The sequence below is a fragment of the Marmota marmota genome, unplaced genomic scaffold (assembly GCF_001458135.2).
Source record: "Marmota marmota marmota unplaced genomic scaffold, marMar, whole genome shotgun sequence".
NCBI classification, from domain to species: domain Eukaryota; kingdom Metazoa; phylum Chordata; class Mammalia; order Rodentia; family Sciuridae; genus Marmota; species Marmota marmota.
Window position 1 is genome coordinate 994,557 of NW_026000001.1, and position 13,534 is coordinate 1,008,090.

The 13,534-nt window shown below is 40.8% G+C and overlaps 1 protein-coding gene across 7 annotated transcripts in view; it reads right to left on the reverse strand.

Annotated features, from left to right (window-relative positions):
* Positions 1-2,732: 2,732 nt before the first annotated feature.
* LOC107156985 (RNA-binding protein 4B) overlaps positions 2,733-13,534 on the reverse strand; it is a 12,031-nt gene continuing 1,229 nt past the window's right edge. The window contains exons 1-4 of one of the 7 annotated variants that reach the window (XR_007349289.1): positions 13,407-13,507; positions 12,354-12,779; positions 4,362-6,772; positions 2,733-3,341 (exon numbers count right to left, since the gene is read on the reverse strand). Coding sequence is in view for 5 of the 7 variants with exons in the window: in XM_015503179.2 (XP_015358665.1) it covers positions 6,105-6,772; positions 12,354-12,765 (1,080 nt within the window). In the remaining 2 variants the exon portion in view is untranslated. The other 6 variants (XR_007349288.1, XM_015503179.2, XM_015503178.2 and 3 more) reach the window with 6 other exon arrangements.

Below are 13,534 nucleotides of genomic sequence, written 5' to 3' on the forward strand. Positions count from 1 at the left end.
CCCCCCCCCCCCGCATAATCTTTTAAGAATCAGCCTATTATTCCTAAGCTTAAAACCTGAAGCTTCCAGTTATTCTAAGGTTAAAAATGAAATTTCTTAACAGAGCTTAAAGACTTGCCATAAACTTACCTCTTCAGATTTCTTGTATACAGTTTTTCCCTGCCACAGAGCTGCCTTTCTGGATCCTAATGGCATCTTACTTAGGAGCCTTCACATGTGCTGCCTTCTCCACTTTGTTGTAACCACACTCCCATGTCAGTCCTTGTGATTTGTTCTTTTGGTGTGCTGGGGATCTGGAACCCAGGGCCTTGTGAATGCTTGGCAAGCTCTCCACTTAGCTACATCTCAACCTTTTTGAAAAACTTAGGGTCCTGCTAAGTTGCTTAAGCTTGCTATATCACTGTAATAGTTTTCACTCCATAGTACTTACCAAAAATGTAATTAAGGTTTGCTTCTCCTATTAGGAATGTTCAGTTCCATTTATTACTATATCCCCAGATTCTGGCGTACAGTAGGAGTTCATTCAGTTGATAAAGGAATTTAGGAGCTTTTAGTGTGAGAAGTCATGGAACTCTGAAGTGTAGTCTACAACAAGAAACTTGGTCTTGGTGAATAAAAGGATTTCTACAACATGCAATTTCTCATGTAAGAACTGAGGTTTAGACATAAATACATTTGTCCCTACCTCAGTAAATTTTTAAAAATATCTTTATTTTTATGTGGTGTTGAGGATCAAACCTCACGCTTGTGAGGCCAGTGCTCTACCACTGAGCTACAACCCCAGCCCCTCAGGAGTTCTTTAACTGGCTAAAAACTTAATCCTTTGGAGGGATACAGGGCTATTCTTTCTTTCTCTCTCTCCCTTCCTTCCTTCCCTCCCTCCCTCCCCCATCTTCCTTCTCTTTTCCTTTCAGTACTGGAGACTGAACCTAGGAGTGCTTTACCATGGAGATACATCCCCAGCCCTTTAAAAAAAAAAAAATCTTCAAATAGGATCTAAGTTGCTGAGGCTGGCCTGAAACCTGTGATCCTGTTGCCTTAGCCCCGAGTTACTGGATTACAGATATGCACCCGCCACATCTGGCAAATATGTTGGTCAAAACCTAACCTAACATTAGATTGTGGTGGTTGGCTATGCCTGGTATCATGCACATCAATCATGAGAAAATCCCAGCATATCTTTGCCTTCTTTTCTTTTGTTACATGGACAGTCCTGTCAGTCCTGTGTCCCCATCAAAGCTAACTTGGGCCCTAGTTATATGAAATACACTAGTTGGAAAAGTGGGCATGGATCTTTATATCACCACATCCTTAGGCCCTTGTCTCCCAAATCAGGGAAAACTTCTGTTTCACTGAACCCTGCCAGGACTATTTTAAGCATAAAATGGGAGGGCTGAAGGGTGTAGCTCAGGGGTGAAGTGTGTCCTTAACATGCTCTAGGCCCTGGTTTGATCCTTAAGGTAGGGAGAATGTGGGAATACTACAATCGTAGGTAAAATTTCACATGTAGCCAGAAGTAATATATCACAATAAAGCTTAAGCATGGTTGAATCCATCATTAAATATTCATTTTATGGGGACAGAACAATGATTTTTTTTTTTTTAAAGAAAACAAAAAACCAGGCTGTCCATGGTGGCATATACCTGAAATCCTGGCTATTTGGGAGGCTGAGGCAAAATTCCAAGTTCTTGGCCAGCCTCAGCAATTTAGCAAAACTAAAGTAAAAAGGTCTGGGGATGTAGCTCAGTGGTAAAGCACCCCTGGGTTCAATCCCAAATCCAGAAAAACAACAAAAAAAAGAAAAGAAAAAAAAGCCTCAAATATAGACACGCTTTACTATACAATATTATCACCGTATATTAAAACACTATTTGTTTTTTTTCTCTTTTTCTTTTGGTATGGCCGTAGTCCACTATTTGCTTTTCTGCTCTAAGTATTATGACACTTTATAAAAATTTTGTTACTGCAGGGGTTTGAACCCAGGGCCTCCTCTTGCATGCAAGACAAAAGTGCTCTAACACTAAGCCACATCCCTTTGTCCTTTTATTTTAAAATGAGATCTTGCTAAGTTTCCCAGGTTGCAAACTTGTAATCCCCCACCCTCAGCCTCCTAAGTAGCTGGGTTTACCGGTGTGTACCACTGCAACTGGCCTATCTCCCACCCTTTTTCTTGGTGTGGGTACTGGGGATTGAACCCAAGGGTACTTTGTTACCAAGCTACATCCCAATCCCTTTTTATTTTTTTGAGACAGGATCTCATGACATTTCTTAGGGCTTTGTTAAATTGCTAAGGCTGGCCTTGAACTTCTGATTTTCCTGCCTCAGCCTCTCAAATATATGTTCATTATACCGGCCCAGCAAACTATGAAGTCAAATTGAGTCACCTGATAGGTTCCTGTAGATATTCTATGGCTGAGCCTTTTCCTGACTCAAAAGTTTCCTGTGGGGTTTCTATCACTATACTAATCTAAGTTCTAGCCTTTAAACTGTCAAGAGCAATTCTGGTTATTTAGAGAAAAGCCTGACCACCAGCTTACACATTCATCAGTGTCTCAATATTCTGGCATTATTTCTCACTATCACCTATTTCTGAAGCCATATTACTCACTAATTCCTTCCTTCTACATGTATGTTTTGAGACATTCAGTGATTAGAATTTTGTAGTTTGAGCACACTGGACAAGAATGAGAAGATTCTGGTGGTATAAACAATCATACAAACAAAAAGATACTTCAGTGTTAGAAATATTTATTTGTCAAAAAAAATTTTTTTAAAAAAGTGGGAGGAGTGGAGTTAAAACAAGGCTAAATTTCAGCTAACGCTGTACCACGATCACAGGTCAGACCAAAAAAAAAAAAAAAAAAAAAAAACCAAACAAAAACAACAACAAAACCCCCAATGGTCCTAGCAATTTCAGAAGATTAGCTTCAATGTTAAGAGTCCAGAGCTAACAGAGAAGAGTAAAAGGCTGTTTGCCACTACATGGTCATTTTAAAGGGAGATGCTGTAGGTAGGCAGGGAGGAAGGGTTCAAATCCTAGGGAAAGCAAGATAAGAGGGGTTCCACTGTACAGGAAAAAGGGAATGCCAGCATAATCCTTACCTAGGGATGATCTGAGGCTGAGAATATAAGGAACAAAGTGAAAGGCTACTAAGACTAGTATCAGGAGGAAAGAAAAGTAAACTTAGAAGAATTAAATTAAGAAAGAAAACATAGTTGGTCTCAAACTCCTCTGTTTACTGAAACATGAAGCAATGGAAACATCCCGGCAAAGGGGACCGCGCGGAGCAAGTTCTCATATATGACCGCAGCCCGAGGGTTCAGTCCGCAATTATCCTACCTGAAAGAGAGCACAACACAAGAGGCTTACACAATGCCTGGAGAGCAGCTTGGCTCCGAGTACAAGGGCCCTGGTCCCGTCCTGTATTCCGGGGGGGGAAAAAAACAAAGAACAAAACAAAACCAAGTCAGATTGGATCAAATTTATATTCCACAAAATCATCTAGGGTTCTATTAAATAGGTCTATAAAGGAATATACTAATAGCTATATAGGACATACAGATGTAATCTAGGTGAAAGTCTGCTGTGTTAGTGATAAATTCAACTTTCTCATTTTCTTAGCCATCTTTTAAGCAATATAACTATTTTTTTTGATACCAGGGATTGAACCCAGGGGAGTTTAACTACTGAGCAACATCCTCAGCCCCTTTTTATATTTTATTTAGAGTCAGGGTCTCACTAAGTTGCTTACAGCCTTGCTAAGTTGCTGAGGCTGGTTTTGAACTTGTGATCCTCCTGTCTCAGCCTCCCAAGCCGCTGGGATTACAGGTGTGTGCCACGGCGCCCGGCAAAATAACCTCGTTAACAGAAGGCTTCTATTGCTCCAACAAAGGGCAAACATGTATCAACAAAAATAACAGTTTAATTTTTGGATCTGGGAAAAGCAGAAGATACTGAGATCTCAAATATGGCCAATTGTTCTACTTTCCCCTTTAAAAAAATGATATGGAATTTCACTATGTTGCTCTGGTTGAATTTTCCTGGGCTTATAAGTGTTCCTTCTGAGTAGCTGGGACTATAGGTGCAAATAACCACACCCATTTTTAATTTTTCATAGTAAACTTTTAGAAATGACATTTGTAAAAGTTCTCAAGGAACAGTGGGTCATTCACCAATCTCTAACACAACTACATGTCACACTGTCACAGATTTAGAACCACAGTTCCAGTGTTTTCTCTAATTGACCAAATCTCCCTTGCCAAATCGAAAGAAGAAATCACTGCTAGAATTCTGTAATTCTTCCATTGATGATGGAAACTCCAGACACCAATGGCTGGGGGAAAAAAGAAGTTAACTCACACCAAGTTCCTCTACTTATTACAGACAAAGGGCCAAATCTTGGTCTTGATCTGTGCCAATCGACTTCAAAAGCTGTGACGTTCTTGGATCAGTTCTGCTAGTGAGACCCGAATTTGGATCCCCAACAGTTCTGGAGTATTTCCTCCTGGCAGCCTCATTAACATCAGGCTCCTGGGACTGCAACCAACTCAGGGTTATTCAGTCCATTTGAGGTTCACACCTGGAAGGTAAGTTTCTTTAAAAGTCATCACTACAAAGAGGTTAGTTGAACAACCACTGTTCTCAGTTAAAATTCACTTTTAAAATGATGTATCAATACCCCTTAAAGACCACAATATATTAATTTAAAAATTAACTTTGAAACATACTTAAAAGAAACAGAAGTTATCTGATAGATTAATAACAACTTACTTCACTTCAGACGCATCTCAACTCATGGTAGATCCAGCTGTAAAAATTAATGGCAAACTCCTCCATAGCTTCTAAGCTTAATCTACTTCACACACATGAACACACTGCTGCACAGTGGTCTCAGGAAATCCCAAGTCTTACTGACATGGTCATATAAGATATAAAATCACAGGTTCATGACACAGTGCTTTTCACTTCACAAAAAGCAAATTCTGTAGCTTTTCTTTCTTCTACACCTATACCAAAGAGGGGATAACTTGAAATCTTGGAAGCTCAGTAGTAATTCGGTTTAACCTTGCTACTGGAGCTCAAATTCAAGTGATGCCCAATTTCAAAGTATAAGTAAAACCATGAAAATATAATGTCATGATGCTGTTTCCACTCTGATTAACTCAATACTCAATATTTCCTACCCCAGTGACTTGCAGTAACTTAGCAACTTTGATACACAATTCCTGAAGTAGGAACATTAACTTTTCAGAGTCACAACCTATAGGATTTTATGTACATCAGAAGATTGCCAATTTCTAATTCCTTAAGTATGTTCCCACACAAAAAACCCAAAATGCTGAAAGAAATGGGAAACGTATCATAGGTTACAAGAAAATAGGGGTTAAGCACTCCAATGCTCTAGATCTGAATAAGGAAAGAACTACATGGGGCAGAGCATCAAACATTCAACAAACAAGTATCTTAGAATTAGAGACACTTAACATTTATAGGACTTTATCTGGCTTGCAGATATCATACTTGAAGAGCTTCCATGATAAAGGCTAGTGACCCAATAAACAATCTTATTAGCAAATACTCTGTGATTTCCATCATTAAGTCCTGATCCTGAACCTGTACCCTTCAGCTTAATACCACACTGACTGTTAGTGGGAATTTTAAGAGTCAGGCTTGAATTTGAATTTTGGCTTCACCTCCCTCATTTACCAAATGATGATGGGCAAACTACTGAGTCCCTGGAGCCTTAGTTCCCTTCCTGTATAAAGAAATATCTCTTACTGTCTAGATATTAATATACACAGGTCACCAAACAAACATTAGTTATCTTAAATGTTTTTCTGCAACTCAAGTGGATTTACAACTGATTATAGGAATATTATTCCTAAGAAACTTTAGTATGTGAAGTCACACGCTAAAACCTCAACAGGCCAAGTGAACCTGTGGCCTAAGCTAGAGAAATAATAAAGAATAACACATCATTAGTACTTTTTGGATTCTGTTCTAATAGCAAACAAGTACCTCTAGCCTCCTCTATGAAGGTCTCTTGCAAGGGAACTAAATGGAATCTCTTAATCACACCCACCCCACTCTCACCTCCAGTTTTTAAAAGGCTGAGTACCGTGCTCGGTCCACATATTGCTCCCGCTCATACCGGGCCATGTCATACAGAGAATTCCGTGTAGCTGCTGAAGCCTGAGACAACTCACTTTCTGGCCCATAACCGTAGCCCTCTCCAACTGTGGGGAGCACAGCTGTAGCACGACGCAGTGGGCTTCTGTCCCTTCCATAATAGGAGGAAGAGGTGGCGGCAGCAGCAGCCATAGCAGCTGAGGTAGCAGCAGCACCAGAGTTCGGCAATAGGTGTCTGTCATAGGGATCAACAGAAGTAGAGTTGAGGTGACTGGTCACAGCTGAGCTCTGGACTTGAGGCAGATGAGACATGGTCTGCTCTGCATAATTGTATGCAGAAGCAGCAGCCGCCGCCGCCACCGCTTCATAAGAGCGGACCCGGTAGCGCTTATAGTAGTCGAGTGCTCCATAGGCATCATTGTAATACATGGATTCCCCATAGCCCATGGTGTAGGGTGTGCGCACTGCTCCATACTGTTCGTTGTACTGCTCAGTAAAGTCTGCCACACGCCCAGTACGATCTACTGGGCACTCTTTGGACCAGTGTCCCTCTTTCCCACACCGATAGCAGCCACTCTGGTCTCCCATCCCAGGGGCAGTTCGAAGCCGGCTGGTAGACAACTGCACGTGCATCCTTTTGCCTTGAAGAAATAGATTAAGAAGATTATAACTCATTGACACTCTTTATCCTCCCCCAAAGGAAAGTAAACATAGGACACATACATACGCACACTCTTGTGACCCTATTTCAGCAATGCCCTCTAAAAAAATAGCTGAAGTTTCAATACAGATGACAGCCAGAAAACGTTAGTCCTCAGAGACCAGTTAGTCCTTTCTACTTACCACAGTAGCAAATTCCTACCTACTTCTGTCTCTGCAACTTTCCTTTTCCCCCTAAACACAAAAGTCAAAAAATTTCTAATTCTTAAAGACTATTATCAACTATAATGATTCAAAACCTGAATAACTTTTCAATGATATATCCAACAAAACCTCAGTTATGCTAGATCTGGAAGGCATCTTCGTTCTTTCTCCCTGATTTACTGAAGGCCATATAAGGCCTGAGCACTTACTGCAGCTTAGAAGCCACAGCAACAGCCAGGCATGGTGGTACATGCTGTAATCCCAGTGACTTGCTGCAGTAATTTAGCAAGAACCTGTCTCAAAAAATAAAAAGGGCTAGGGATATAGGTCAGGGATATTGTACCCCTGGGTTTCAATCCCCAGTATGGCTGGAGAGGTGGGGAGGGGACCACTCCAGCAATAGGTCAGGTTGTTTCACAGTGGGAAGAGCATGTGCTCATTAGCATGCATAAGGCCCTGGGTTCAATCACCACCAACAAAACCCAATTGCAGTCTTCTTTCCACCTTGTTTCCTTCAGCAGTTTCTGCAGGGGAAGGCTATGTTGGATGCCAAATCATATCTGGCTCATCAATTGCTTCATCCCCTGTATTTCTGAGAAATAAGACATTTTAACCTCATCCTCACTTTTATCCTCAAGGGCTAATCCATCTCTACTGCAGAAAACTCTGACCAAGGCCTCTCAACAAGAATTAGGAAGATCTTAAAAACAGTACCAGCTGCTTAGGGATAATGTGTTCCCATGTAATGGAACAATCAGGATTTCAACTTGCCACTTAGTTTACAATTCTTTTCTTAAAAAAAAAAAAAAATATATATATATATATATATATATATATATATATATANAGAGCTGGGATAGGACTAGGAGGTATATCTACCCAAACTACAATTTATTCATCTATATACGTGGCTGGTTTTCTCTCTCTGGCCAGAGTATAAGCTCAAAATGTGTGTCGTTGGTGGACACAATAACTTTATTTTTTATTGTGCTGAGGATCGAACCCAGTGCTTCATGCATGCTAGGTGAACGCTCTACCACTGAGCCACAAGCCCAGCCCTCTTTTCTTTATTTTAATGTACTAGGAACTGAACCCATGGGTGCTCTACCACTAAGCTACATCTACAGCCCTTTTCAGTTTTTGAGACAAGGCGTTGCTAAATTGCTGAGGCTAACCTTGAGCTTGCAATTCTCTTGCCTTAGCCTCCTGAGAAGCCAGGATTATAGACTTATGTCACTGTGTTCAGTACTTATAATTCTTTATAGGGGATTTTCTGTTTGTTTGAAAATTGCAGCATTTGCCTAAAGGATTCTGGGCCCCCATTCAAACAGTTCACACCCATGCTTCTAAGAAATGACTAGCATTGAGGAACAGCTTTGAGAAGAAACCACCTTTGCTCAAGGCTGTGTGCAGCCAAACTCAAGGTCCCTTACTGATAGATGAAAGCATCTGGAGTCTTTAAAAGCAGTTCAGGAAAAGGGAGTGGTGCTGACAGTAATTTAGTACTGAACTGCATTAAAATTCTGGAGATCAAGTCAATACTTTAAAAAAATTGTGGCCATAAGGCCAGTAAAAATAGAGAAAATGGGCTTCTTGTCATTTTTAAGGGCTGCTCAGAACAGTTTCCCCCTCTGCCATCAGCATATTGCTCTCTTTTAATAGGTCTTGTTCTGAATACAGCTGTGCAATAGGAAGCCTTGTACTTCCAACTATCTTTTTGGGAACAACCTGATTTAGGATGGGAGCCAAAACAGCACCATGCACTAACCATGAGAGGGTTGTGGATTAGTGCAGTCCTACCACTTTAGTCTAACTTGGTTCTGCCCCAAAACTCACTTCAGCAGAAACAAAGATGTTCAGGCTTTTGACCTCCAGCTGCTAATGAACAGGCAGCATCCACCATCACCAGACTCAATTAGCAGACACCAAGCAGCAATAACTCTGCAAGCAGCATTTTAGTGAGCCATCCCAGTTTTCAGAGATTTAAATACTCGCATCTAATTTTTACAAGTTATTCAATGTTACCTATGCTTACAAAAGAAATAGATTTCTGCCCCTACACACACACACTCCCTCTCTCTCTCTCTCTCTCTCTCTCTCTCACACACACACACACACACACTCTTATATATCAAATATAGAATTCTCTATAATTTAGACTATAAAATTATAAATTACTTGGCTTTCAAACATACACATTAAGCTATGTGACAGACACAAACTGTGCTCTAATTCTGAAGTCAAAGTAACAATGATAATCTAAAAAGTAGCCAATCCAGAGACCTAGAAGTAACATTTGTAAGGGGAAAAAATCCAATTAAACTTGCATTTTATTTTTTATAGATTCTGGGTCTGTTTTTTAGAGAAACAAAATCCAGTGATTTTTACCTTGATGTTTCTGATACTAAATCCAATCTTCATTTCTGTTTTTCTTAGAGGGTGGGAACTGCTAAGTGTATAAACATCTGTAGCAAAATCAAAATCTATCGGTGTAGTTGTGAAAAGGATACCATTAAAAAAAAATTATCTAGAACTAAAAAACATCTATAATAAAGTGATAGTAGGCTTTTTTTTTTTTTTAAATAGTCTTGCCAACACAGTCATAACCAAGCTTTTAATTTAAACCCCTTAAAGTTCCTGTAATAATTAAAAAGTACTGTGTTTGTCTATTACCTTTCAGAATCAGGGCAAAGACAAATTCTACCACTCTATTCTACTACATGTAGATAGGCCAGAAGTTTAAAAGATTTTCTGAGACCTCAAAGTTACTGAAATATGCCAAAATTTCTCACAAAATTAGCACAATAATACTATTTTATCTTGAAAGCTGGATCAGAAGAGAATATTAAAATGCTGAGGTGGGAAAAATGGGGTCCTAATTTCTTAGCTCCTATTATGTGCCAGGATCCAGAGATGGCTGGAGATGTAGTTGATATATAGCAGTACTCTGATTTAATTCTGAAAACAAGACATATAAATTTGGGAACACCTTCCTTTCCAATACAACTATGTTCCCCTGCTGCTTATGGAGAGAAAACAGATACTGAAAGGCACAGATAATTCAGATTCTACTGCTTCCTTTTAGAAATCATACAATGCAGAAACCTAAATGGCAACCATTAAGTACATAAATAAAGGTTCAGAAGATGCCCAAAGTGGCATTTTTCCAGAGGCTATCTTCATTAGTAGATGACTAAAAAGGCTTTTATTAGAAAATTATGCAAACTGATATCTACATTGTATTTTCTGCAAAACTGATTTATTTTCCAATAACAAACTTGTCATTTTGGGAAAATATAGAAGGTTACAAAAATGTCTGCATGTGTAACTCAAAGATCACTCTCCAGAAAGAAGGCAAAGGCACACAACATAAAAACCGAGTAAAAGATTTTTCTTTCCTAATTCAGTTTAGTGTCTGTGCTTCTAAGGAAATGATAACACTTTTAAATGTCTCATGGGATCCATTGCATTATTCAGGTATCTAATTCATAAGTAATAACACCAGTTTTATTAAAACACTCAGGGCTAGGGGCATAGCTCAGTGGTAGAGCTAAAGCACAGCATGCACAAGGCCCTGGGTTCAATCCCCAGCACTGCAAAAATAAAAACAAACAAAAAATAGACATTCTAAGCCATCTTCCTCCAGTTAACTGATTTTCCTTATACATATTTTTGCCCTTTTCCTTTTAATCAACTGCACATTAAAAGGTAAGGGCATGTAGTATCATTGCTACAACACCTCTGAAGAGTCTGTACCTGAATTTACATTCTTTTAAATTCTGTTTATTACCTGTTAAGAGAGAACCCTCTTTCCCCATTCTCCATCCATGATCTCCTTCCACCATTGAATGAAAACAATAATACTTTTAAAGGTAAAGTGCACCAGCATTCCAAAATAATAAAAGAAAAACAAATATAAATTTAAAAAACAAATAAGAAAAGCTTAACTATCCTATCACATTTTAAATAACTTTCTCTCAATACAAACACTCATGGTTGCAAACAGCACTCACCTTTCATCATACAGTGCTTTCACTGTGGAAACATTTTCACAACTATTACCTCATCCTAGTCTCACTACCATACTGTGGGGATGGTACAACAAGGATCATTAACTCTATTTTGTAAGTAGGGCAAATGAAGCAGAAAGAGGTTAAAACATTTGGCCACTTGGTAATTAATACCAGCAACTTTTGCCCTATGTTTTTAAGAGTAGCTAAAGACCAAAGCATCACTGGCTGAACCACATATACTTGATGGTCCTCAACCACTAAACTCCATTATCTGTACAGTTTCTCATTTTTTTCTGGTCAATTTCTATATTTTTCCTATTCTTTCCATTCTGCTTTCTAGTTTAGCAGAGAAACTCGAAGTACTTAACAACTCTTTTAGTGGCACTCAGGGCAAAAAGGGTGTTTATTTTAAGAACCAGAAGTGGCTGTGAATGTGTAGTCCAACATGATACTTTTACAAAAACCTTGCTGTACAATGCTATTCAACAGAACTATCTGTGATAGTGAAAATATTCTATACATGTGCTAATTCAATAGCCATTACCCTCATATGACTATTGTTTGAAATGTGTCCAGGACAACTGAAAAAGTGAATTTTTTGTTTTATTTAATTTCAATTAATTTAAACTTACCAGCCACATGTGGCTAGAGGCTACCATATTAGCACAGTTCTAGAGTTTTCAGATATCCTCTCGTGGTATTAATGACAACAAATATAACTTTATTATCAATATAAACAATGATACACTGTATGATGCTTAACTGAAATTTTATCATAGAAGTAAGACTATCATTTCCATTTAACCTTGAATTTTTAGAAAAATTTACTTTTTTCTTGGTTGTGCTTGTATAGTCCAAAGACTTAACAAATTCACCCAAAAGACACTTCCCCAAATCCAGACTCACCACTCAGATTTATAATATAGGGCTTCCTCTAAATACCTTTTCCCCATCACTACCCCTCACCCAAGGCAGTGGAATATAAACCCTATGCATTTAAACCCTCAAACCAAAGGCTTCTTAGGCATAACAAAAGAAGTAGGTAAGTCACAGACCTTTATCCTCCCTTCTCCCCAGCAAACAGTTTCATCAGCATTTGAATGAATGAAGACCACAGGATAAAGTGACCCACACTTTGTGGTCCTACATAGCTGTTGAGGAACATCTCAGCAAACATGAACAAGGGAAGTGTTCTGCTTCCCCAAGAGTAAGTTATGCTTAAGAGCAGTAGACATAATCTATTATTTCCAGTTAAAAGATCCTGCCAGCCCCATGGTCTTGTTCTTGCACCTGTCTTGAGCTAAACCCCACTCAGCTCTGCCACCCAGGCCCCAAAGCAGTTCACCTTGAAACTCTGTGTTGTCAAGGCCCCTGATGGCTTCGACTGCATCCTCTGCCCGCTCCATGTGTACAAAGGCATAATCTTTCACGATGTCACATTCGATAACTGGGCCATACTCCTCAAACTTGGCCCGAAGCTCTTGGTTGGTACAAGTGGGACTGATGTTGCCCACATGTAACTTGGTTGAAGCTTTGCTCTTGTTTTTGCTGGCTTCCACATTGATGTTCACCCCATGCAGCTTGTAGTGGTGCAGGTTGCGTATGGCATCCTCGGCCGCCGTCTTGTCCTCTATGTGCACAAAGCCGTAGTTCTTAATGATGTCACATTCCAGCACCTTCCCATATTGCTCGAAGAGTGAGCGGATCTCTTGCTCTGTGGCCTCCCGGGGCAGGTTTCCAATGAACAGCTTCACCATCCTGACAAGAGCCTGGAAGAGAAGAAACAAGATTTCAAAAGTCGGATGGGTGGGAAATTCAAGTGCACCGCAACATTTCTGTTTAATCCTCCAAAGTTCTAGGCACCTTCAAGACCCTTCCAGAGAAGTTCATTATTCTTCCTCGAGGGAGGCGGGAAGGTTTGACAATGAGCATTGCGAGGTACGAGTGACAAGCAAATAGGAGGTCGGAGGTCAGCATGCACAACACAGTGCATCTCCTGGAGAGGAGGCGTGCTTAAAGCAGCGGGTTGGCGCTGCATGTCTAAACAGCGAGGAAAAAGCAAGCGTAGGGCAAGAGGCACCCGAGTGTCCCGGGTGACACGGTTTTGGAGGGAAATCTGTGTACCTCTGCACTGCACGATATCGCCTTCCCACACGCTCTAAGATAAAAGGCCCGCTCGGGGCCAAACCAGGACCCTGGCAGCGGCCCGACCTCCGCCTTCCTCACCCAACAAAGACTCGGCCCGACCCCGGCCCCGCCCCCTCCGTCCGGCCCCGCCTCCCCTCGTTGTCTTCCCGGGCTGCCCACAGCGCCACCAGGAGCCCAAAGCCCGTCCGCGAGGGCCCGGCCCGCCCGCCCCGGCTCCCCGCACACCCACACGACCCCTCCGTCACCCTCCCCGGGTGGGCGGCCGACGGTGGCGGCGGCTCCCGCGTCAGAGAGAACCCGACAAAATGGCGACGGCCGCTCGAGCCTCGGCGCGACCGGGCCCTTTCACGCGCGCCAAAAAAACGCCTCGAAGAGCGC